This window comes from Pagrus pagrus (genome assembly GCF_965226575.1).
Source record: "Pagrus pagrus genome assembly, chromosome: 1".
Taxonomy (NCBI): Eukaryota; Metazoa; Chordata; class Actinopteri; order Spariformes; family Sparidae; genus Pagrus; species Pagrus pagrus.
In genome coordinates, this window is record NC_140185.1 from 27,817,834 (window position 1) to 27,836,270 (window position 18,437).

General features: G+C 41.8%; 2 protein-coding genes across 2 annotated transcripts; both read right to left on the minus strand.

Moving 5' to 3' along the window:
• Window positions 1-377: 377 nt before the first annotated feature.
• adpgk2 (ADP-dependent glucokinase 2) lies at window positions 378-8,969 on the minus strand. The gene is made up of 7 exons (XM_084355260.1): window positions 8,635-8,969; window positions 6,486-6,645; window positions 4,552-4,742; window positions 4,264-4,360; window positions 3,930-4,066; window positions 3,686-3,822; window positions 378-3,381 (listed from the first exon to the last, which is right to left on the minus strand). The coding sequence occupies exons 1-7, from the start codon at window positions 8,828-8,830 to the stop codon at window positions 2,824-2,826; spliced, it is 1,476 nt and encodes a 491-aa protein (XP_084211386.1). The 5' UTR covers window positions 8,831-8,969; the 3' UTR covers window positions 378-2,823.
• Window positions 8,970-10,183: 1,214 nt separating this feature from the next.
• ctsba (cathepsin Ba) lies at window positions 10,184-18,129 on the minus strand. The gene is made up of 11 exons (XM_084355459.1): window positions 17,968-18,129; window positions 13,830-13,957; window positions 13,651-13,736; window positions 13,325-13,439; window positions 12,975-13,090; window positions 12,761-12,846; window positions 12,533-12,679; window positions 12,317-12,433; window positions 11,970-12,098; window positions 11,184-11,265; window positions 10,184-10,932 (listed from the first exon to the last, which is right to left on the minus strand). The coding sequence occupies exons 2-10, from the start codon at window positions 13,950-13,952 to the stop codon at window positions 11,192-11,194; spliced, it is 993 nt and encodes a 330-aa protein (XP_084211585.1). The 5' UTR covers window positions 13,953-13,957; window positions 17,968-18,129; the 3' UTR covers window positions 10,184-10,932; window positions 11,184-11,191.
• Between the last annotated feature and the right edge of the window lie 308 nt (window positions 18,130-18,437).

The following is an 18,437-nucleotide window of genomic DNA, read 5'->3' on the forward strand; positions in this document are numbered from 1 at the left end:
AACTCCCTCTTAACATCTTGAATATTCCTTGTTCACTGATTACATCTGGGCCCAGCGGTGATATCAGTATCAGCAGCAGGAGGCGATCTGGTCATTCATGTGACAGTGTGTGCAGCCAATGAATAAATTAGGAAAGCAGTTGGCATGATAAAAGATAAGGAACACTTCCTATATGAGGTGGCATTAAATGAAATGTGCTCAGTGTTGGGAGTGGGGAGGAAGGAAACAATCTTCATCATGGTGAATTATGATGCTGTGTGACAAGGAAGCCACTATGACTCAATCATCAGTTCAGTTCAGTTCAGTTCAGACTCCATGACCAGCATGAACCTTATCAATAAATGACCCAGAGTATGAGAAAATAAACAAAGCAATGATTGGATTTATCAGCGTTGCATTTTATCTGAGGTGATTCTGCACTGAATATTTATACATGCATGAAACATTTAAACAGGGATGACATGACTTATCTGGAGCTTAGATAAGCATATGATAGCAAACACGAGCAGTTCTCTATCTGAACATGGATGCATGCTGAAGTTCTGCTTCAAACAGTCTCATTTCACAGTAAAAACAATGACCCGTTACTTTTGGTTTCCACTAACGGTTTAAGACGAGGACATCAGGAAAATAAAACAGGGGCCTACAGAAATAGAAAACGTCTGTATTTAACATTCCCTTTTCACTAAACACAAACAGAATAAGGCTCATTTACCTTCAGCAAAATCAAACAACAGCATCAAATCAGTACAGTCTTGGTACATAGAGAAAATATTTAAAGGGATTTCTTTACCTTTAGGTTCCTCTTTTTCTCTTATACTCACACGGCATTGTAACATGAATGAATGTGTTCCCTCGGTGAAAAGGACCTTAAACAGCAGCTTTACTTAACTAATAACGACATTAGATCGTTTGAGCAAGAAATAAAATAAATCAACTCAAATTGTCAGACATACTTCAGTCTAAATGGAGAAAATAAATGGAGCTGGGTTTGTGGTGGAATGTTTGAGTTTGACGTGCAAGAAAAAAAACAGCTCGGTCACAAATAAAAGTGATTCCATGCCTGAAAATAGTGAAACAGGAATTGATGGCAACATAGAGGCCAAAGAAAAGTCATAAGGTAGTGGCTTTGACATACATGTGGGTGTGAAAAGTGAAATAAATCTGCATTCTAATCCTACAAGTAAAATGAAGATATTACATTTTCAGCCATAGATTAAGGGGATTCATGGTGAGTAACACCCTAGCTTCAAGTCAAAATTATAAATTCATGTTGCAACCCCCTTTTGTCTGAGAAAAATCCAAAACCAGAGATTAGAGCGTTCCACTTAAAAGCAGCCATATCGTGTGAGAATGCGGCTGCCGGCAACTTCTCCTTTGCAGCAGGTTTGTTAGCGGCAGTCCACACTGGTCATTTGGTCCTTTAAGAGCCATAAATAGACAGAGGAAGAGGAAGGGGAGGAAGAAACATGACAGATTATAGAAAAGTCTGAAGAGAAAAAACAAAGATAGGGAAACAAAAAGAACACAGAGGTAGAGAGATCTTTGACATCATATCCAGCTACCAACAGTGGTCTCTTAACATTGTTTTTGCATTATTGCACTGCAACTGATATACAGAGGAATGACCATCTTAAAACAAAATCAACCACACCCACACCACATTTTTCACATATATTAGGAAGAACAGGAGGTGGTGATCACCTCACTACTTTTCTACTTGAAATCTTTCGTTGCCTTTGAGAATGAGATAGGAGAGGAAGAGGCAAGATAGAGCCGTCTCTTGAAGAAAGGGTTCAGATGTGACCTGACAGGTTAAGGTTGGTCAGAGAAGCCCTGCTGTTTACTGGTTCAAACTGTAGATTTTAAGTAGGTGACAACACCTAAGAGACATGTTCCCGAGAAACAGAAGATTCAGCTATTTCAGTAATTACACAGCTCTGTGTATAAGTTAGTTGCATAGTGGAGCCAAAAGGTAAAATAATAAAGAGATAGTATCCTACAGCAGAAAATGCAGCTTTGTAAAACAGCTCTTTAAAAACAACCTGGTCTCTATGAGTTTATCCAAACCACATCCCTCTTTATCTCATTCTGACTGGAGGCAAAGTCTTGTAAGGCCTTGGAGAAGTAGAGGACAAGAGTCAGATGATGGGCTACAATGAGTTTGCAAAGACATCGGATGGCATGACATGTAACACAGCATCCCATTCAACAGTGTGTGTCCCTTCCTGCGTTTCATCTTTTACACAAACATCGATTCGGCTCTGTTACTACCTACGCTGCCGGCCTAAGGGGGGAAACAATGGCCCCATATTCAATCTTCCAATAATTTATCCAGAGCGTCAAGGCTGAGTAACAGAATAAGCAGGGCAGTGTCTCCTTCAAAAAGGTTGAAAACTGAATAAACTGGATGCAAAAGAGCTTTGCATATACATATTATTATATGTACACACAATTAATGCACACACTCACAGACACTTAACTGAGAATCAACTGGTGAAAGTCTGGTTAGGACAGACTGAAAACTAATGTTTGAGTTACTGGGTTTCCACAGCATTCACCTCAAAAATCAAAACTGAAATCTGCTGGTCTCACCTGATTAATAACCACTGTAACACATCATCTGACTCCTGTAAATGATAACAATCAGTTTTCTTTATGGTCCACCTGGGCCATGAGATGCAACGCTGACGGCACGAGCCTGATATATTTCACAATCAGACCCACAGTGGCTACTTTGCATCACACCATAGAAGTATCATGAGCCACATTGCTTGCCAACATCAAGTTAGCACTACACACAGATGGACCATACAGTGTCCTCTAGATCTGCAGCACCAGGCCAGCAGCTGAGATGTTGTCCCCTCCACCTGCAGTTTGGTAAACCTCGGTGCACACCAGCACTGGAGCTACGCAGATCTCATAGTTGTCCTCGTCCCAGCAGCTGACGGGCCTGGTCTCCTGCAGAGGGATACGCTGGCTGCCCTCCCGCCGGCTGACAGAGAAGGAGTCGTCCATGATGAGCCTTGCCTTGCTGGGGTCAATGTCATTAGAGCCGCAGACATGGCGGTTAGCTGTGAGAGAGGCCTTGGCCGTGGCCGACATGGTGTTCTTCCACTGGGAGCCATGCGTCACAATCATGGCCTGAAAGGCCAGCGTGTGGACGTGGAGCCGCGTCAGTGGCTTAACTTTAGCACTGTTTGTGTCGCTTTCTGCACTGGCATCCTTGTAGCGCTGGTTCAGGATGCGATAGACCTCCCTCATCTGGTCGAGGACAGTCGCTACACGAGGGTTTGGGTCCGACAGCACTGTGATGTTGGAGCCTTTAAGTAGACTGAGCAGGTTGGGAAGCTCCTGTTCATTCATTCCCAAAGAGTCCGCCTGGGGAAACAGAATGAGGATGAACGGTTAAACTCAGGACCTGCCTTTGAGCAAGACATTTTACTTACTCATACTACTTACTAATATATCCATATGCAAATTCAGGAGACAAATACAGTTTCAGCTGAGTCACTCAGTTTTGTTTACAAATGGATTGAACTAATTAGCTAGCTGGTATTACTTGTCAGACCTGTTCTTCCTCGTGACTAAAACATAAAGTTCACCATTATTTAAGTCTTCAGCTACTCTAACAAACACGCATGAATTAATGTATTGACTCATTTAATTGTTCAGTCATACATACATAGGGGATGACATAGTGAAGTAGATCTTCCATTATACTCTCTTCTACAAAACTGGCCATCTCAAAATGGACTCCAATACGCGGAGAGGAGGAGGACAGGAGGTCGGACAGGCGAGACAGGAGAGCGGCCCGCTCACCTGGAATAACGAAAGGAAGTGGTGGAAAGAGAACAGAAGAAATTCAGACAAATTATGATGTTCAAAATCAGCAACAAATAAACAGCTTGTCAACAATTGTCTCTTACCTGATTGGAAGGGGAAATTATCCATCATTTGCAGCCCACCTACCACCAGCAGATCTGGTTCAAAGTCTTCCAGTTTCTCAGCAAAGTCCTCCATGGAGGCCAGGTAGGGGTTGTGGTCGTCACTGTGGACGATATATCTACGGAGCACAAACACAAGCGAGGCCAAACACAGTCAGCTTCACATACGTAATGAAAATAAATTGTGCACGGTATGTACACAATGATGGTACGATAGAAAAATCTGTCTCTGGCTTAAATACACTCGCATATAATTCAATTTACAGGATCCCTAAAGATTGTCAAAATATCTACCATCTGCTGGACCAACACATACCTGTTGGCTCTACGTGAGGTATACTGTCCCCAGGTAGCACCAGATGGGTACTCCAGGATCAGATGAATGTCTGGCTCTTCCACTACGTTACCTGCCACTGGAAAGACAGAGGTAGTGGGTGAGGTACAGCAGCATGGGAGTGAAGAAGACAAGGCAAGGTTATAGGAGGCCGTGAAAAAAGGAAGGATAGAGGGAGATTCAGAGATGCAGGAAAAATGACAAAATGCAGAGATCCTGGAGAGTAATGAGAGCACCAGTGTGTGTTTGCACGTGTGTGTGTGTGTATACCTGTAATGTGCTGGGAGAGGACGTCATTGAAATCAGGGCTGAAACTTCCCCCTAGCAACACATCACATCCCTCCGTTGCCATGCGACCAGCCATTACTGGGGCATTGCCGCCTACTGCCCATCTGTTTCCAGGTAAGTCACGGGACGCTTCAACCAGCTCACTGAATAATGTATCATTTAGCACAAAACGCCTGCAGGACAAATAAATCAAAAATAAATAAATAAATAGTGACACAATGCTAAAAGTGAACAGCAAGTACTTTAAAAAGGACCAACACATTTTTCAACACATCTCTTCTTGTTTGTCTTGTGTTCTTTCACGCAAACATTATGAACTGTGTAAGAAACGTCCTGTGTAAACAAACGTGCCTGGCCGTCCTACAACAATGGAAGAGACTTGTTAAACCAGTCTGTTTGAAGACCTTAACAAACGTAACTGATACATTGTAAAACAGTGTGTTCAGTGTGCTACTTTGAAAAATTTAACTACTGCTACTCCTGTGATAGTTTGTCTTATAACAAGACTGGAGATACTGAAAGAAGGACCAAAATTTAACAGAGAAAGAAAGAAATGTGCATTAGTAGAGGTACATCCCTTGTTGCTCTGAGACACCTGAAACAAAACACTGAAACACTGGGACCCTTCAGATACAAGGGGAAATAAAAATAGAAAGAAGGTTCCCAGTAAACATGTGACCTCAAACAGACTCAATGTGCCAGAATGCTCTGGAAACAGCATGCATGCTATTTTGTGGGATTATGTCATTTCTAGCTTCTCTCTTCAAACTCATCTTTATCTCACACAGTCTCTCTCTCTAAAGCTGCAGATAAACCATTAACTTTTTAAAATATGGAAGAACAACTGCGCCCCAGGTTAGCTGACAGGGACTGTACAAGCAAAGCACACAGAGAAAAACAAGCACATTTCGTCATACATGTGGTTTGACCATGTCTGCACAATGACACAGCCATTCATCTCTTCTGTTCTTCACACATATAACTTCAACTTTGCCTACACAAGTTCAGTCATCACCGGGTCAATTATTTACAATCCCAAATTCTACAATAAACCACGAGGCAAAATAAATAACTGTGAATGCTGAGCTGAAAAAGGACCACGAGGACATTCTTATTCACTCTCTCTCACAGACTCCCTCCCCCTCTCTGTCCACGATGGCGGCCTGTTGCCTTTGGGTGTTAGTTCTGGATAGTGAACAAGGGCTCACAGGCACCACGGCCATAAAATGAGCCGTCACCAATGAAGGAGAGGGGGGATGAGATCAACAGCAGACATACCAAATAATTAGGAATGGTTGTCCAGCAACTAACTGATAACTAGAATGGCACTCAGTAGAGTGCATACCTCTGCCAGGGCACAACAGTCCCCTTTAGTTCAATCAAGCCTAGTCCAAATTAAACTCTGTAGCCCTTTATCAATCTTAATTTTAAACCGCCCATAACTGCTTAACCATAATTAAAGCTCACCAGAGCTAGGATCCTCACCAAAATGCACTCATTCATAGATAACAGCCACTTAAATATGCAGAGTCGCCTTTTTCTGTTTGGTTGAGAGAGATTGAGTCAGGAGCATTAAAATTTAAAAGTAGCGTGTAGCTTGGCAGATCACAAGGCCTCACACATTATCCATCTACCAGTCACACACACACACTCACACAGCGTGCATGAGCAGCACATGACGGCTGCATTGCCAGCCATCTCTCTACATGGAGTTTATCTCTGATAATGATCAATAAAGAAGAGGATGTGATTTTCTCTCGTCAGCCACGAAGCCAGGAGTTAGACACACCTTATATAAACTGGAGGTCTCAGCTAACTGATCACGGCACAGAGAAGACAAATATTTGTGGGAGCTAATACTTGTTTGGTGTGTTTACATTACCATGCTGTGAATTTAGATATAAATTTGCACTTACTCTGCAGCAGCTCCAGGTGCAAAGAAGTAGGCGAAGCTCTGAGCCAGCTGCACTTCATTTTCTATGTAGTCATGATGTAGGGGCTGGTCTGTGGGAGGGAGGTCAATCTTATTCATCAACGATACCCCGTCCACTATCAGGTCAACACAACCTCCAAAACCTGTGGATGAGGAGGGGGTGGGCAGATAAAGAACAAGAGTTTTTTTTTTTAAAAAGTGATAAAATCATGTATAAAAACAGAATTTGTGACCTACTAGAAGGAGAAGAAAAAGTATTGACCTGCAGGGCAAACAGGACAGGGAGAGGATTGTGTATCACACATTTTATTTTAGACACGGCATTCAAACTTATCAGTGCAAAAAGAGCAAGGAGAAAAGTAATTATAGTGTCCAGCTTCAAACTGAGCAGGGAGACATTCACACAACAGCTGCTGAAACATTTGTTTGCCAGCGTGGCTGCTGAAATGATCCGACACATCGATACACTTTCAGTTGCTGGTTCAAACATGACCAACACAGAGCTCTGATTTACATAGAGTCCAAACAAAAACCAACCACCACAGACAGCCTATCGGTGAAGTCCACCTCTAATTGTTGCCACAGAGCTCACATTTGAATTAGTTTTGAATATTTGACTCTGTCTGACGGAAGCTCGCCCTCAAGCTACTTTGTTTGCACCTGCTTAGCACTACTCTTAGATTTCTCCTACATGTTTTACAACAATTTACAAAAAAATACCTGTGTAACATACATTTGTTATGATCTGGTCAGCAGTAGGGTTGCATATTTATCGTTCTTTTGGTTGAAAGTGAACAGGGGAGAATTTGTCACCACCTGAGGTAGCTCATAGATATTAGGGAGGCGCGATAATAGGTCTGGGCTTGTAGCTTCAATATGTATTGTGCTTCTATAGAGAGACCATGACAAAAAGTTGAATCATACACTTCTAGAGACCATATGTCATCATTCATGTGTCATATTTACAAAAGCGATGCATATCACATGTCAGTCAGGCTTTCTGAGCTTTATTTCAGCAACATCAATGCTACTGGAGCTGCAACAATTATGATAATTGATTCAGTTTGGGTTTATTTTTAAGTAAAAACGGTATCAATTCCTTACAATCAGGTCAGAAAAAAATACGACCATATATCAGTATGAGCGACCGGCCGAAATGAGTTAAAAAAACATATGCATATCTGCAAAAGTTCAATATCGTACATCTCTAATAGCGATACATCAGGATTAGATCAAACTATCTGTGACATTATGTGACTACATGTTGACCTGTGACGGTAGGACGACATGTGGCTGAGCCTGGTGATGAACTGGGTAAAGGTTGGGCAGATACGGTGATCCCCTCCATTGTGAGTTTGTATCTCGGTCCAAAGGACAAGATTTTAGGATTAGATCATGACGGTTCAGACACAGGGCAGTCATGCTAGTTATCCTGCTCCAAGACCACAATCTGGCAGTGACAAACTACAGCAATAGTAGTTAGTGCATCCCTCAATTCACCATCTAATTTAACTATTTAACGACAAGAGATCTCACACCCAGAATAAAATATACTCTACTGACATAAGGCAGACATCTGTTACTGTGGCTAGGTTTGTACCCCCATTCATGGCACAAATATTACCACCATCTTGACCATATTTCCATGCACTTTGCTTTGCCCCTTATCAGTTCAAACACAGCAGGCCTGGACTGAAGAGATCCACACAGAGATAAAGCCAGGACCAGTCTCTGTGGTGTCATGTTGGTTGATGGTCTGGTCCAGCTGGTCGGACAAGATGCTGATTTTGACCGAGATCTGGTGACTCTACAGATCATGCATTTGCCACAAACACTTTAGCCCTTTTATCAAAATGCACTCCACTGTATTGGGTCTAGCTCCAACATACAACGTTAGCACAGATCGCCCTGCTTTCACCAGCCAGTCGTTTGCTGACACACCTCCTGATACTCTGTGCAGGTTACAACACCAGCGTATCCAGTTCCGACTTGTATTTCTGTTTTGTTAGCACTATAATGACTGAAGGAGCTTAACGCGCTAACATCATTTTGGACCGAATCGATTACAAACCGACACATTAGGTTAGGCTAGTTAACGTTAGCTAACATTAGCTTACACCACTTGCACTCACCAATCGCTACTTTCGGTCTGGCGACGTCGTTCATCCCGACTTTGCGCTCCGCCCGGAGCAGAGAGGACAACACGGTGTCCAGCCGCTCGTCCAGCCCTCCATTCTGGGGTGAGCGGAACCACACGGCCCAAAGAACCACACACACGGACAGAAGAGGCCCATACTTCATCCACGAAAGCCTGCCTCCCCCCTCCATTGTCGGCTGCCGAGCTTTGCTGCTACGAATGCTCACGTTGTCAGTTATGAGCAGGAGGCACCTTCCGCCCCGCCGTTGTGTTGCTCAATGTGACGCTCAAGGAGATCCAGTTTTTTTTGGCTGAACCGACCGAACGAATCACTTCCCGAAAAGATCCGTTCACTGGTCAGTTCAGTTCAAGCTGCGGTGAGTCACGAGCGAACGTGAGCGGATTAACTCGCTTATTTGTGTCATTCGTTTGCAGGGGCACTGTGGGTGTGTTCAAGATAAGAGATATCTCAGTGAAAAAAACGACTAGTCTTATTTTTTTTTTTTTTTTTACATAAGTCTGATAATCTTTAATGCAAATGGACTGAAAGGAAAGCCGATATTCACCAATTAAAGTATGAAATTAAACTTTGAACCACTGAAAGGACTGACAGATCTCTCTTTGTCCCAGTTGTCCAAAGCTCCTGTGCTGTGCAGCAGTGTAAACACCAACACTCCCCTGGTAGTCAAGCTAACTGCATAGCTAACTGAGCTAATATGCTAACAGTAGCTACAGTCAGGCCGTATTTGTTGGGAATTTTAATTCAAGGTGGCAAATTTATACATATTCTACCTTTACATATATGGATACCCCGTTTTGTTACTTTATCCTGTTTATTTTTATGTTACTTATTGTATTCCTTCTATTGTGTATATTTTCAATGATTTGCTAAATAAAAAGGAAGCTGAAGCTATAAAAATCAAGTGGAACTAGTGTTCAAACACACCAGTAGAGAGCTGTGCGTTGGGTTGTCTGTTTTGGGAGCTGGAGTTTCCCAGTTGTGCCTGAACTGCACAAATACCACCACAAAAACCACTTCAGTTGTGTTTCAGCCTCTGTAAGAGACTACTTTCAATATATTTTTAGAAAAGGAGGCCTCTTTTAAAGGGTTTTTCTCTTTTTTACAGAAGCAATGTCACCATCCAGGTTGGATAATGGTTGTTCGCCCATATACAAAAACATTTAATCTACTATAAAGAAGAGTTTTGTTTTTTGTTGGCAGCAAAAGTTTAGAGCACATATCCTGATCTTTCCAAACATGTTAACTTTAAGATATTTTGCTTATTAGCTTTGTTTCCCATTATCATTAGGCCTACAGTCCAGAAGGTAAAAAAAATTTACCAGCAAGTTTTTCGCAAATAAAAAAAAAATTGGTAACCGTTTTAGTTTTATTGCACTGCCTGTGACACACACACTTTTCATATTGTAAGAATAGTTTTGATACACATCTAAAACCCATTTTCCTACTCTGAATCAGTCATTTAAAAAGGTTACAAATCGATTTGAAATGCCAGTAAATCATATTCAAGAGAAACAACAGTCAATTGGGAACCAGAGTTTGTTTTATTCAGAACATAAAATTCACGTGACAATATTTTTGATCAATACAGACAGACAATAAAAACATACCATTCCAACCCATGTGAGAAAAAAAAAATTCAATTGCTCATCTGATACTCAAATTTTAAAAACACTAGCAGGCACCAATTACAATGAGCACATTCTAACATCACGGAGTGGCATTTGTGACATGGAGAAACACTGTCGGATTAAAAAAAGAAATCAATATCAAAGCGTTATTAAAACAAACTGACCTTCTCTGCTGCATGAGGCAGAGTCTTGAAAATGTTATCTATCATGGGCTGTATCCTCCAAGATGGCCCTCGCTTTCCACCAGTGCAAAAACAAAATTTGAGAAGAGGGGGGACAAGTTCATTCCTACAACAGTGACAGTGTGCTGCAAATCACCTGAGATAAAATTAAATGCACATATGGGTTTAAAAAACACTTTCCACCTGTGAAACCTTTCGATTGCTTTCAGAGGCAAAATAAGAAGACCTCACAGAAGCTCATTCATAAAAAAACACCTTCAATTCAACATGGTGACTTGTGATCAGGAACATAGTTGCTGTCATGAGTTTATTCCGTCTCTGGCTAAAACCACATGCCAAGTGTGCAAGGTGATCAGTGGGCTTTAACTATCAGGACTAAAAGCAGTTGAAGTAGTTCCAGAGCAGACAATTGCAGTGTGTCGCCCTCTAGTGATTATGTAATGGACACTGCTGTTCAAAACCTGCAAGAGGAAAACAGCAAGGCACCAATATCAGGCAACATCCATCATTTTTTAAACATTTGTTGTGGATTTCACAAAGGTTTAAACTAGGTCCACGATCGATTTATGGTGATGAAGCTTGTGCATTCTTTTAACCTGTTTATGAATTATATCAGGGAGGTTGCAACAGAATAGCAGAGTTGTATTGTACAGGAACACAGTAAGCACAGGTTTGTGTGCTGCCAATACTTTGTGTTGTTTCGTTGTCTTACCTTAGGTTTTACTTGGGAATTCCTGCCACAACTTCAGACTCAATACCGCAGTGATCAGATCCACGCAGGAACTTAAAGAATCCTGATGACCAAAAACAGACCAGAGGACAGTTCATATATACATATAAATATCTTCATGTCTTAAGTGTTAGAGCATATAGTGTGCAGCTGCTGGGTATATACAGTTCAAGGTGTTTCACATAGTAATGCATGATAGAGTTGTTGATTTACTGACATTTACTCTGTTGAGGAAAAGCTATTCATAAGTAGAAGTACCTCAATGTAAAAATAGTCTCAGCTCAAATGTACTTGAAAATCAGAAAGGTAAAAGAACTCATAAAAAAACAAACAAAAAAAACAAAACATTTACAGCATTAATTTATCAATGTGGCATCCTCTGGGTATTATTTGCAAAAGGTGTAATATATAAGAAATTTTGTTTAAAACAAACATTTGTGACATTTTGTAAGGGATGTCAATGTATTGTGTTGCAGAGATATCTATTGAAGTAAGCATGCTAACCAGCTCAGGGATAGCTAATGTAGTCGAATACAAAATATCCACTCAGAAGGTTGTAATGTGAAGTTTTGGTGACACTCAGAGAAATGTTGCTTCTACAAAGTGCTCATTGGAGGCTCTAATTAGTGTATCAGACTGCATTATACTGAAGGTTAATATCTTATTCCCTTCATGCGTGTAAAATAGGAGGTCGACCATTTTCAACCAAGAGCTACTATCATTGTATGAATGTTAGTTAAAAGTAGTAAAACATGTCTCTCTGCTCACCGTTATCACCCCAGTCAGTGTTCCAGGAGTTGGCACAGAGCCAGTAGGGAACACCATTCTCCTCCCCCCAGCCCAGGATCTTAATGGCATGGCCGCCCACAGCAGACCCAGACACATGCTGATACACACCTGAGACCAGAAAGGAAAAAACAGACGAGGCAAAGAACACAACACAGAGGACAGGTGAGAAGATTTTTGAGATCAAGTGCGTCAAAACATTTTACAGAATCACCTAGCAAAACAAACAAACAGTGTTTACTCTGTGCTCTGCAGGTTCTGAGAGTACAAGTATCCAGTTTTGTCTGCGTTTATACAATATCTGTCTGTTCTGGTGCATGTGTACTTACCAGACTTGTACAGCACAAAGTCTTCATATACGGTAAAGGCTCCCTCTACTGGGCCGTTCTTGTATATCTCAGACTGAATCTGCTCCTCATCTGACAGCACGCTGTAAGACGTTTTTCCTGCAACACACTGCGAGTTAGGATTCTGCCTAAAGTTAGCATGCTTAACCCCAATTCCTCCCTAATCAATGGAGGTGAAAACTTTTTTTCTTCTCTTACCATAGTGCTTGTCTTGTTTGTAGCTAGGTGTGTATCCAGCTTCACACTGGGCGACGCAGTCGGGTGTCTCTCCACCCTCTCCGGTGCAGGGGGGTCTGCTGCCATTCACATGGTGCTCGCAGGGGGCGATGGTGTAGGGACGACAACCTGTACACAAAAACAGATTGTGTCAGAATTGAAGACACCACATGTGCACCACTGTAGGAGCCTCTCGCACAGAAAACTCACCGACATGAGAGTCATAGAGGCCTCCAGAGACCAGCCCGTCTTTGGTCCAGAAGTCCCAGGCTGCTGAAGGGTAGCCACCATTACATCTAAAAAGAGATCACATATTTCCACCTTTACAGACAACCACTATACACCCTGTTCACACTGTACAACATCAGAGAGGTGCTTTTTCTCTCCCAAGTGATATAACCTTTTACACATTTCTGCATCTCACCCCATGCCACAGCTTTCACAGCATGTCAGCAGATCCTCGGAGGAGATCTCCACGCTGACCTTGGCATTGCTGTGGATACACACGCGGTCGGAGATGGCCTCTGCAGCGCCAAACGCCTGTGGGCAGGAGAACCAAGGCATGTCACAGACGCACAAATACAATTTGGGGGGTGTTTTGCCTCATCTTAACGGCGGGTCTAAGGTTAGAACGTCCTACTAGCCCGTAGTTTCATTGTTTGAAGTGCACATGTTACCAAACACCATCACTAACAAAAACTTCCGAGATAATCTGTTGCTCCAACAAATGTTAATCCTCAACACCTGTTTAATATGTGAGTTTTTAAATCTCACCCAGCAGGATCCACAGGAGCCCTGGTCTCTGATCTCCTTCAGAGTGGGACAGTTGGGCCACTGCGTTCTGGAGTCAAAATTTTTAGGCAGGTCCAGGTCACCAGCATACTGAACCCTGAAGAGGAAAACATTGTGACAGAGTCAAGTATTTCTGCTATTTCTACAGCTTGATGTACTTTCCCTATTATCATAAGCAGGTGGGATACAGAGCTGAAAACCCTCACTTCTTCTTCTATATACACATGGTGCTTGAATCATTAGGTGAGGTACAACAAAGCAAGCACTCACACCGATATGCATGTATACTTAGTAGGAGTGAGACTCACATGACTGGCAGTTTAGGTCCCTTCAGCATCGTACCACAGAGTCTCCGGACATAACTGAAGTCGACATTATGAAAGTTGTGACCAGCCTGCAGGAAAAATGGAAGTGCTCAAACCCACTGACACTTAAGTCCAAGGTAAGATGAAAAAACAACAACAACAACAACAATAAAAAAACTCACCTTCCAGGTAGTGTTAAACTTATTGATGTAGTTGACCATCTCAGTGGACAGTGGTTTGAGGTGGGGTCTGGCCAGGCTCACAGACAAGCTGGCAGCCAATAGCAGGAAGGCTGCACGCCACATTTTGACTGAAAAATACAACATGAAGAGGACAAGTTTATTTGGTATTCACATTTGAAATTATTATACTTGAGCTGTGGTAACTGCATAAATTCTAGGGCTGTGCATTAATGCAAATATTAAAAATTGCAGGAAGCTGCAATCTTTTGATTTTGATGATTGAAAGCAAAATGGACAGTATGCAAGAGTTTTTGTCTGGATTTAGTCAGCCCTTGTTCTTCTCCTACACACCTGTTGATCCACAGGTGTCCAAAAGTTTTACTCTGAATAGTTTTTTTCAGTGAAAACCATATTCCCACTAATCGTGAATCATAGAGATGAAGTCTGAAGGGAAATGTGTCACAAACAAAGCTACAACAACAAATGCGCAGCACTGAACCCCATGTGACATAAAATAGTGTGACATCTGACTGAAAACACTGAATAAACAGGGTTATTCCCCACCTACATACTCATGAAACTAGCCTGATGAAAAGTTCACAGCTGACTAAATGTCACTCTGGCTGCAGCTACAAGTGCAACATGCACACACAGTGTACTCAGAGCAGAAAAAACCCTCTCATCCTCAGTCATGCTATTCAGAGACTTTTCTAGTGGTTACAAACAATGCATCAGCAGGCACACATTAAAAAAACAGTCCAGTCACAGTAAAACAGTCCAGCGACTTCAGCTAACGCCTTCGAATCTAATCTACACGCACACACAAGAAAATGGACTTTGGACTTTCAACAGGCGGTGCAATCACTTCTGCAGAAGTCTTCGAGTGTCGTTTACTGAACTGTATATAGACTGTGTTTCAGTTCCCACTTAAAAAGCCCAAAGAACATCATGTCCTCCCCGTTCCTCATGCTGTATGCCGTTTTTAGATATAAGCATGCACCAAGTTCCTTCTCAAACAGTATATATGAGACCACATTATAAATATATGAACTGTACCGACAAGAACACATTACAGATCATAACGTAGCCTATTAGGGGCGTGGAGTGCACTCAGGATAAGCAGGATGCCAGCTACAATCAATACCAGTGCAGACACTGTGCTTCTTTATAAACACGATGGGAAGTATGAACTTTCTGATTATCTTTCTAGTTTCTGTTTCTAAAGTGTGTGTTTCCAGAAAGATTCCTTGGCCACACCCAATTTTCCCTAGACCCATGCATGAACCTCACAGAATTACATTTGCACACTGTCACACAGATTTTCTCTCAAGAACAAGAGCCAGTCTTGTCAGGTAAAATCAGCAGAACACCTGTTTAGACATGTCCTGTTTCCACACAGGACAAATAGCGGAAGGGAATCCAAAGACAACAGCTGGGGTCTGTCCGATTTCCAGAGAAACTGGTTTGGTATCACATGACTGAGGCCAATGACACATCATGAGCAAAAAAAAACACCCACACAGACAGAAGAAAGAATAGAAAAATAACTCCCCCTTACACAATGACATCTGTTCCCTGAAATCACACTCAAGCACCACATGATGCACTTCAGCAGCTCAACTTCCTTCATCAGAAGTCTCCAGGTTTTTCTATATACTTAACTTCCTTTAGATCGTGTTGTGTGTAATGAGACAAAGGAACAGAAGTGCTTTCCTTGGCTGGGTGTTAGAAAAGTCATCACCAGGTTGTGTTTGCATGTTGGTTGAACAGAGAGGTCAAAAGGTCTTACAGCAGTCGGGGCTGAATTAATTAGCTGGTGGGAAATACGGAAAACCCAGAAAGACAAATTTATATCTTGGCCACCCCAAAAAATCTAAATGACAAGTTAGTTCAGATTTTAGAGAAGTGGTTCAACCACACAATCACATGCACGGTTGCTGAAGCGAGCAATGTGGATCCGATTTGGAGAAATGAACCCTCAGCCTGCATCAATGACTGTCCGCAAAGAAATCAGTCTCACGCCACTTACTATCAACATAGATGTCAAAGCAAGACACAACTGGCTACATGAACTTGCTGAGTCATAATGGACGGCTGTGAGGCTCTGCATCTCCAAAATGTCAAGACCTCTTAAATAAAAACAGCGTGGTGACGTTTTTTTTCCGATGCTAACCAACATGTTTTTAAAGAGTAACGGGCTGTGCAAAGTTTTCCTTCGTGGGAGGTTTAAGACAGAAATGGGTGCGTTCGTGCTAACAAAGATTAAAAGACATTCAGCTGGAGAAGACTTTTGTTTCTTCACACATTGTGTTCAGCTATTCTTCCCCCTGTAGCTTTATCTTAATAGTTTTCACATAAACACCAAACACGACAGCGATGACTAGTATTGATAAGTACCTCTGAAGAAACGATAATTTCACAGTTTTGCATTTTAAAAAGAAGTTCCTATCCTGTAGTATGAAAAGGTCAAGATGTTTTGAGCAAAGATGAATGATTTAATATTTCATAGCTCAAGTAAGTTTTGCTTACAGTTTCCTCTCTTTTGCACTGATGGTAGGAAACATTCTGGACTAGAGATGGTGTTGTAGTTAAAGTTCACCCGAAAATGAATATTCAGTCGTACTCTAAAGAACCTCATGCTGAAGGAAAGTGAACGTTTCTCCACACAATATTTCTGGAGCTTCACAGCAAAACAGCATTAGAGCATCCTCCTAAACAAACTGAAGAAGATGGGGAATTGTTTTAATATATTAAAAAAATACAACTGAATTAAACATACAATGGCTCTATACAGCTTGCCTGGCGTAATCCAAGTCTGCAGAAGCCCCGAAATCACAAATTGCATTTGAAAAGCACTATTTACACACTTTATTTTATAATCCAAAATCTTTACTGTAGACGCCAAGTTTTAAGCGTTAGCGTGCACCATGTCTGAAGTGGGTGCACGAGCACCATCAGAGGGTGTCAATAAAGTCTTTTTACATCAGTGCGTGATCTCAGGGGTTCTGGAGACTTGTATTTAGCTGGACGAGCCATTTTATGTTATATTACTGTTGTTTTTTAAATTTTAGAACAAGTCCCCATCCACTTCAGTTGTTTAGGAGAATGCTGCAAAGCTGTTTCATTGTGAAGCTCCAGAAATGTTTTCGTGGACTACGAAACTTTCTCCTGAATTTTCATCGGCATGACGGCGAACAGATATTGACGGAATTATCATTTTTGGCTGAACGTTTCCTTTAAACAAAGCAGTACAGTCTGATTGTGTAATTCTGCTCTGCACGCCTGGTAGGTTTGCTCTCTTTGTCTGCTGACTGATAAAACTAATTTCCTCATTCTCTGGCCAGATTTACTCAATAGTTGAAAACGCCCAGATAAATTGTTGCTCATGATTTCCTTTGTTTTGCACTGATGGGAACCTCTTCTGCAACACAGCCTGGACTGGAAATTGTGTTTTGGTAGATATAATGTCATTTTATAAAAAAGACAAATCAATCCCAGATCATTCAGCTTTAACATCCCCTGCTCTAGTCCTCTGCTGCATCACAGTCATGTTATAACTCAGTGTCTTTGTATTGTTGAGGCAGACAGCAGGGTGGCTGCCAGCAGTGCCCACAAAAAACCTGCTTTCACTTTCCATTTCCCTGTCGCGTGACGGTTTAGTATCATGTCTCACATTTATTTTAACTTCAGGTTTCACGTTTCTTTTGTCTTTAATTGAGCTGCTGCCTGCACCAGGTTTGCCTGAACATTTCGACTCGTCCTCATTGTTAATAAATGACACAGTTAGTCGTGTGTTTGGATGAATTAGCTTCACCTGTTTTCCAACGTCTTTTTTTTATCTCATCACCCCTGACGCATAAAATGGGTCAGTGCAAAACAACAACCACCATTTGCGCTACGAAAACAAACAGCGAGGACTTTAAACTCCTCTTTGTATCAAATAAGTCGATGCCAGTCCAAAACATTAACAGAAAATGTTCATTTCGCATGTTTTTTACAGTAACGTATAAGTTTGGCGTTACATGTTCAGCTAGCTTAACCGCTAACTCGACGTGTAAACAATCTGTAACGTCCGATAACATACAAAGCTGAGGCCGCTGTCTTGTTTACAGCACAGACACACACATAAATCACGTACCTGTAGCTGTAGTGTGTCAGCTTTTGGTGTGAACTTGGATAAAAAAGTCTTCAGGCTCCTCTTTCTGTAAGTGAGTGTCCGACTCCAGTCAAACAAACTGTGATTGTGAGTCGCTGCTCCGCTCACATTTATTCCTGAAACCACGTGAACGGTCACATGAATGCGGCTCATGTGACGGTAAGAGTCGGCACCGCTCTTCCTTTTTCACTGTGGGCGTCCTGGCTTCTTCCTCTTATTGACAAAAGAAATAATGTGAATCTGGTTTAAACATGACAGTTTTTTGTGTTTTTGTCATTTTAAACCGACATCCACGCGACCTGCGCTACACAGGTCTGACCGCCAGGTGGTGCTGAAACTCACCCTCAGTCACCACCTCACCTTCAACTCAGTGCAATCTATGAGATCTGTCTGACACACTGACATATTTCCACCTTTTCTTTTTGGTTATTATCATTTGATATAATATTGTA

Excerpts from the sequence above, each read along its gene's own strand:
- ctsba (XM_084355459.1), bottom strand. The coding sequence starts at position 13,952 with ATGTGGCGTGCAGCCTTCCTGCTATTGGCTGCCAGCTTGTCTGTGAGC. Across the intron at positions 13,440-13,650 it reads GGACCTAAACTGCCAGTCAT|GGTTCAGTATGCTGGTGACC; the intron begins GTGAGTCTCACT and ends TTTCCTCTTCAG. Across the intron at positions 11,266-11,969 it reads CACTGACTGGGGTGATAACG|GATTCTTTAAGTTCCTGCGT; the intron begins GTGAGCAGAGAG and ends TTTGGTCATCAG.
- adpgk2 (XM_084355260.1), bottom strand. The coding sequence starts at position 8,830 with ATGGAGGGGGGAGGCAGGCTTTCGTGGATGAAGTATGGGCCTCTTCTG. Across the intron at positions 4,067-4,263 it reads ACCTCACGTAGAGCCAACAG|ATATATCGTCCACAGTGACG; the intron begins GTATGTGTTGGT and ends TGTGCTCCGTAG. Across the intron at positions 3,382-3,685 it reads TTCACTATGTCATCCCCTAT|GCGGACTCTTTGGGAATGAA; the intron begins GTATGTATGACT and ends CTGTTTCCCCAG.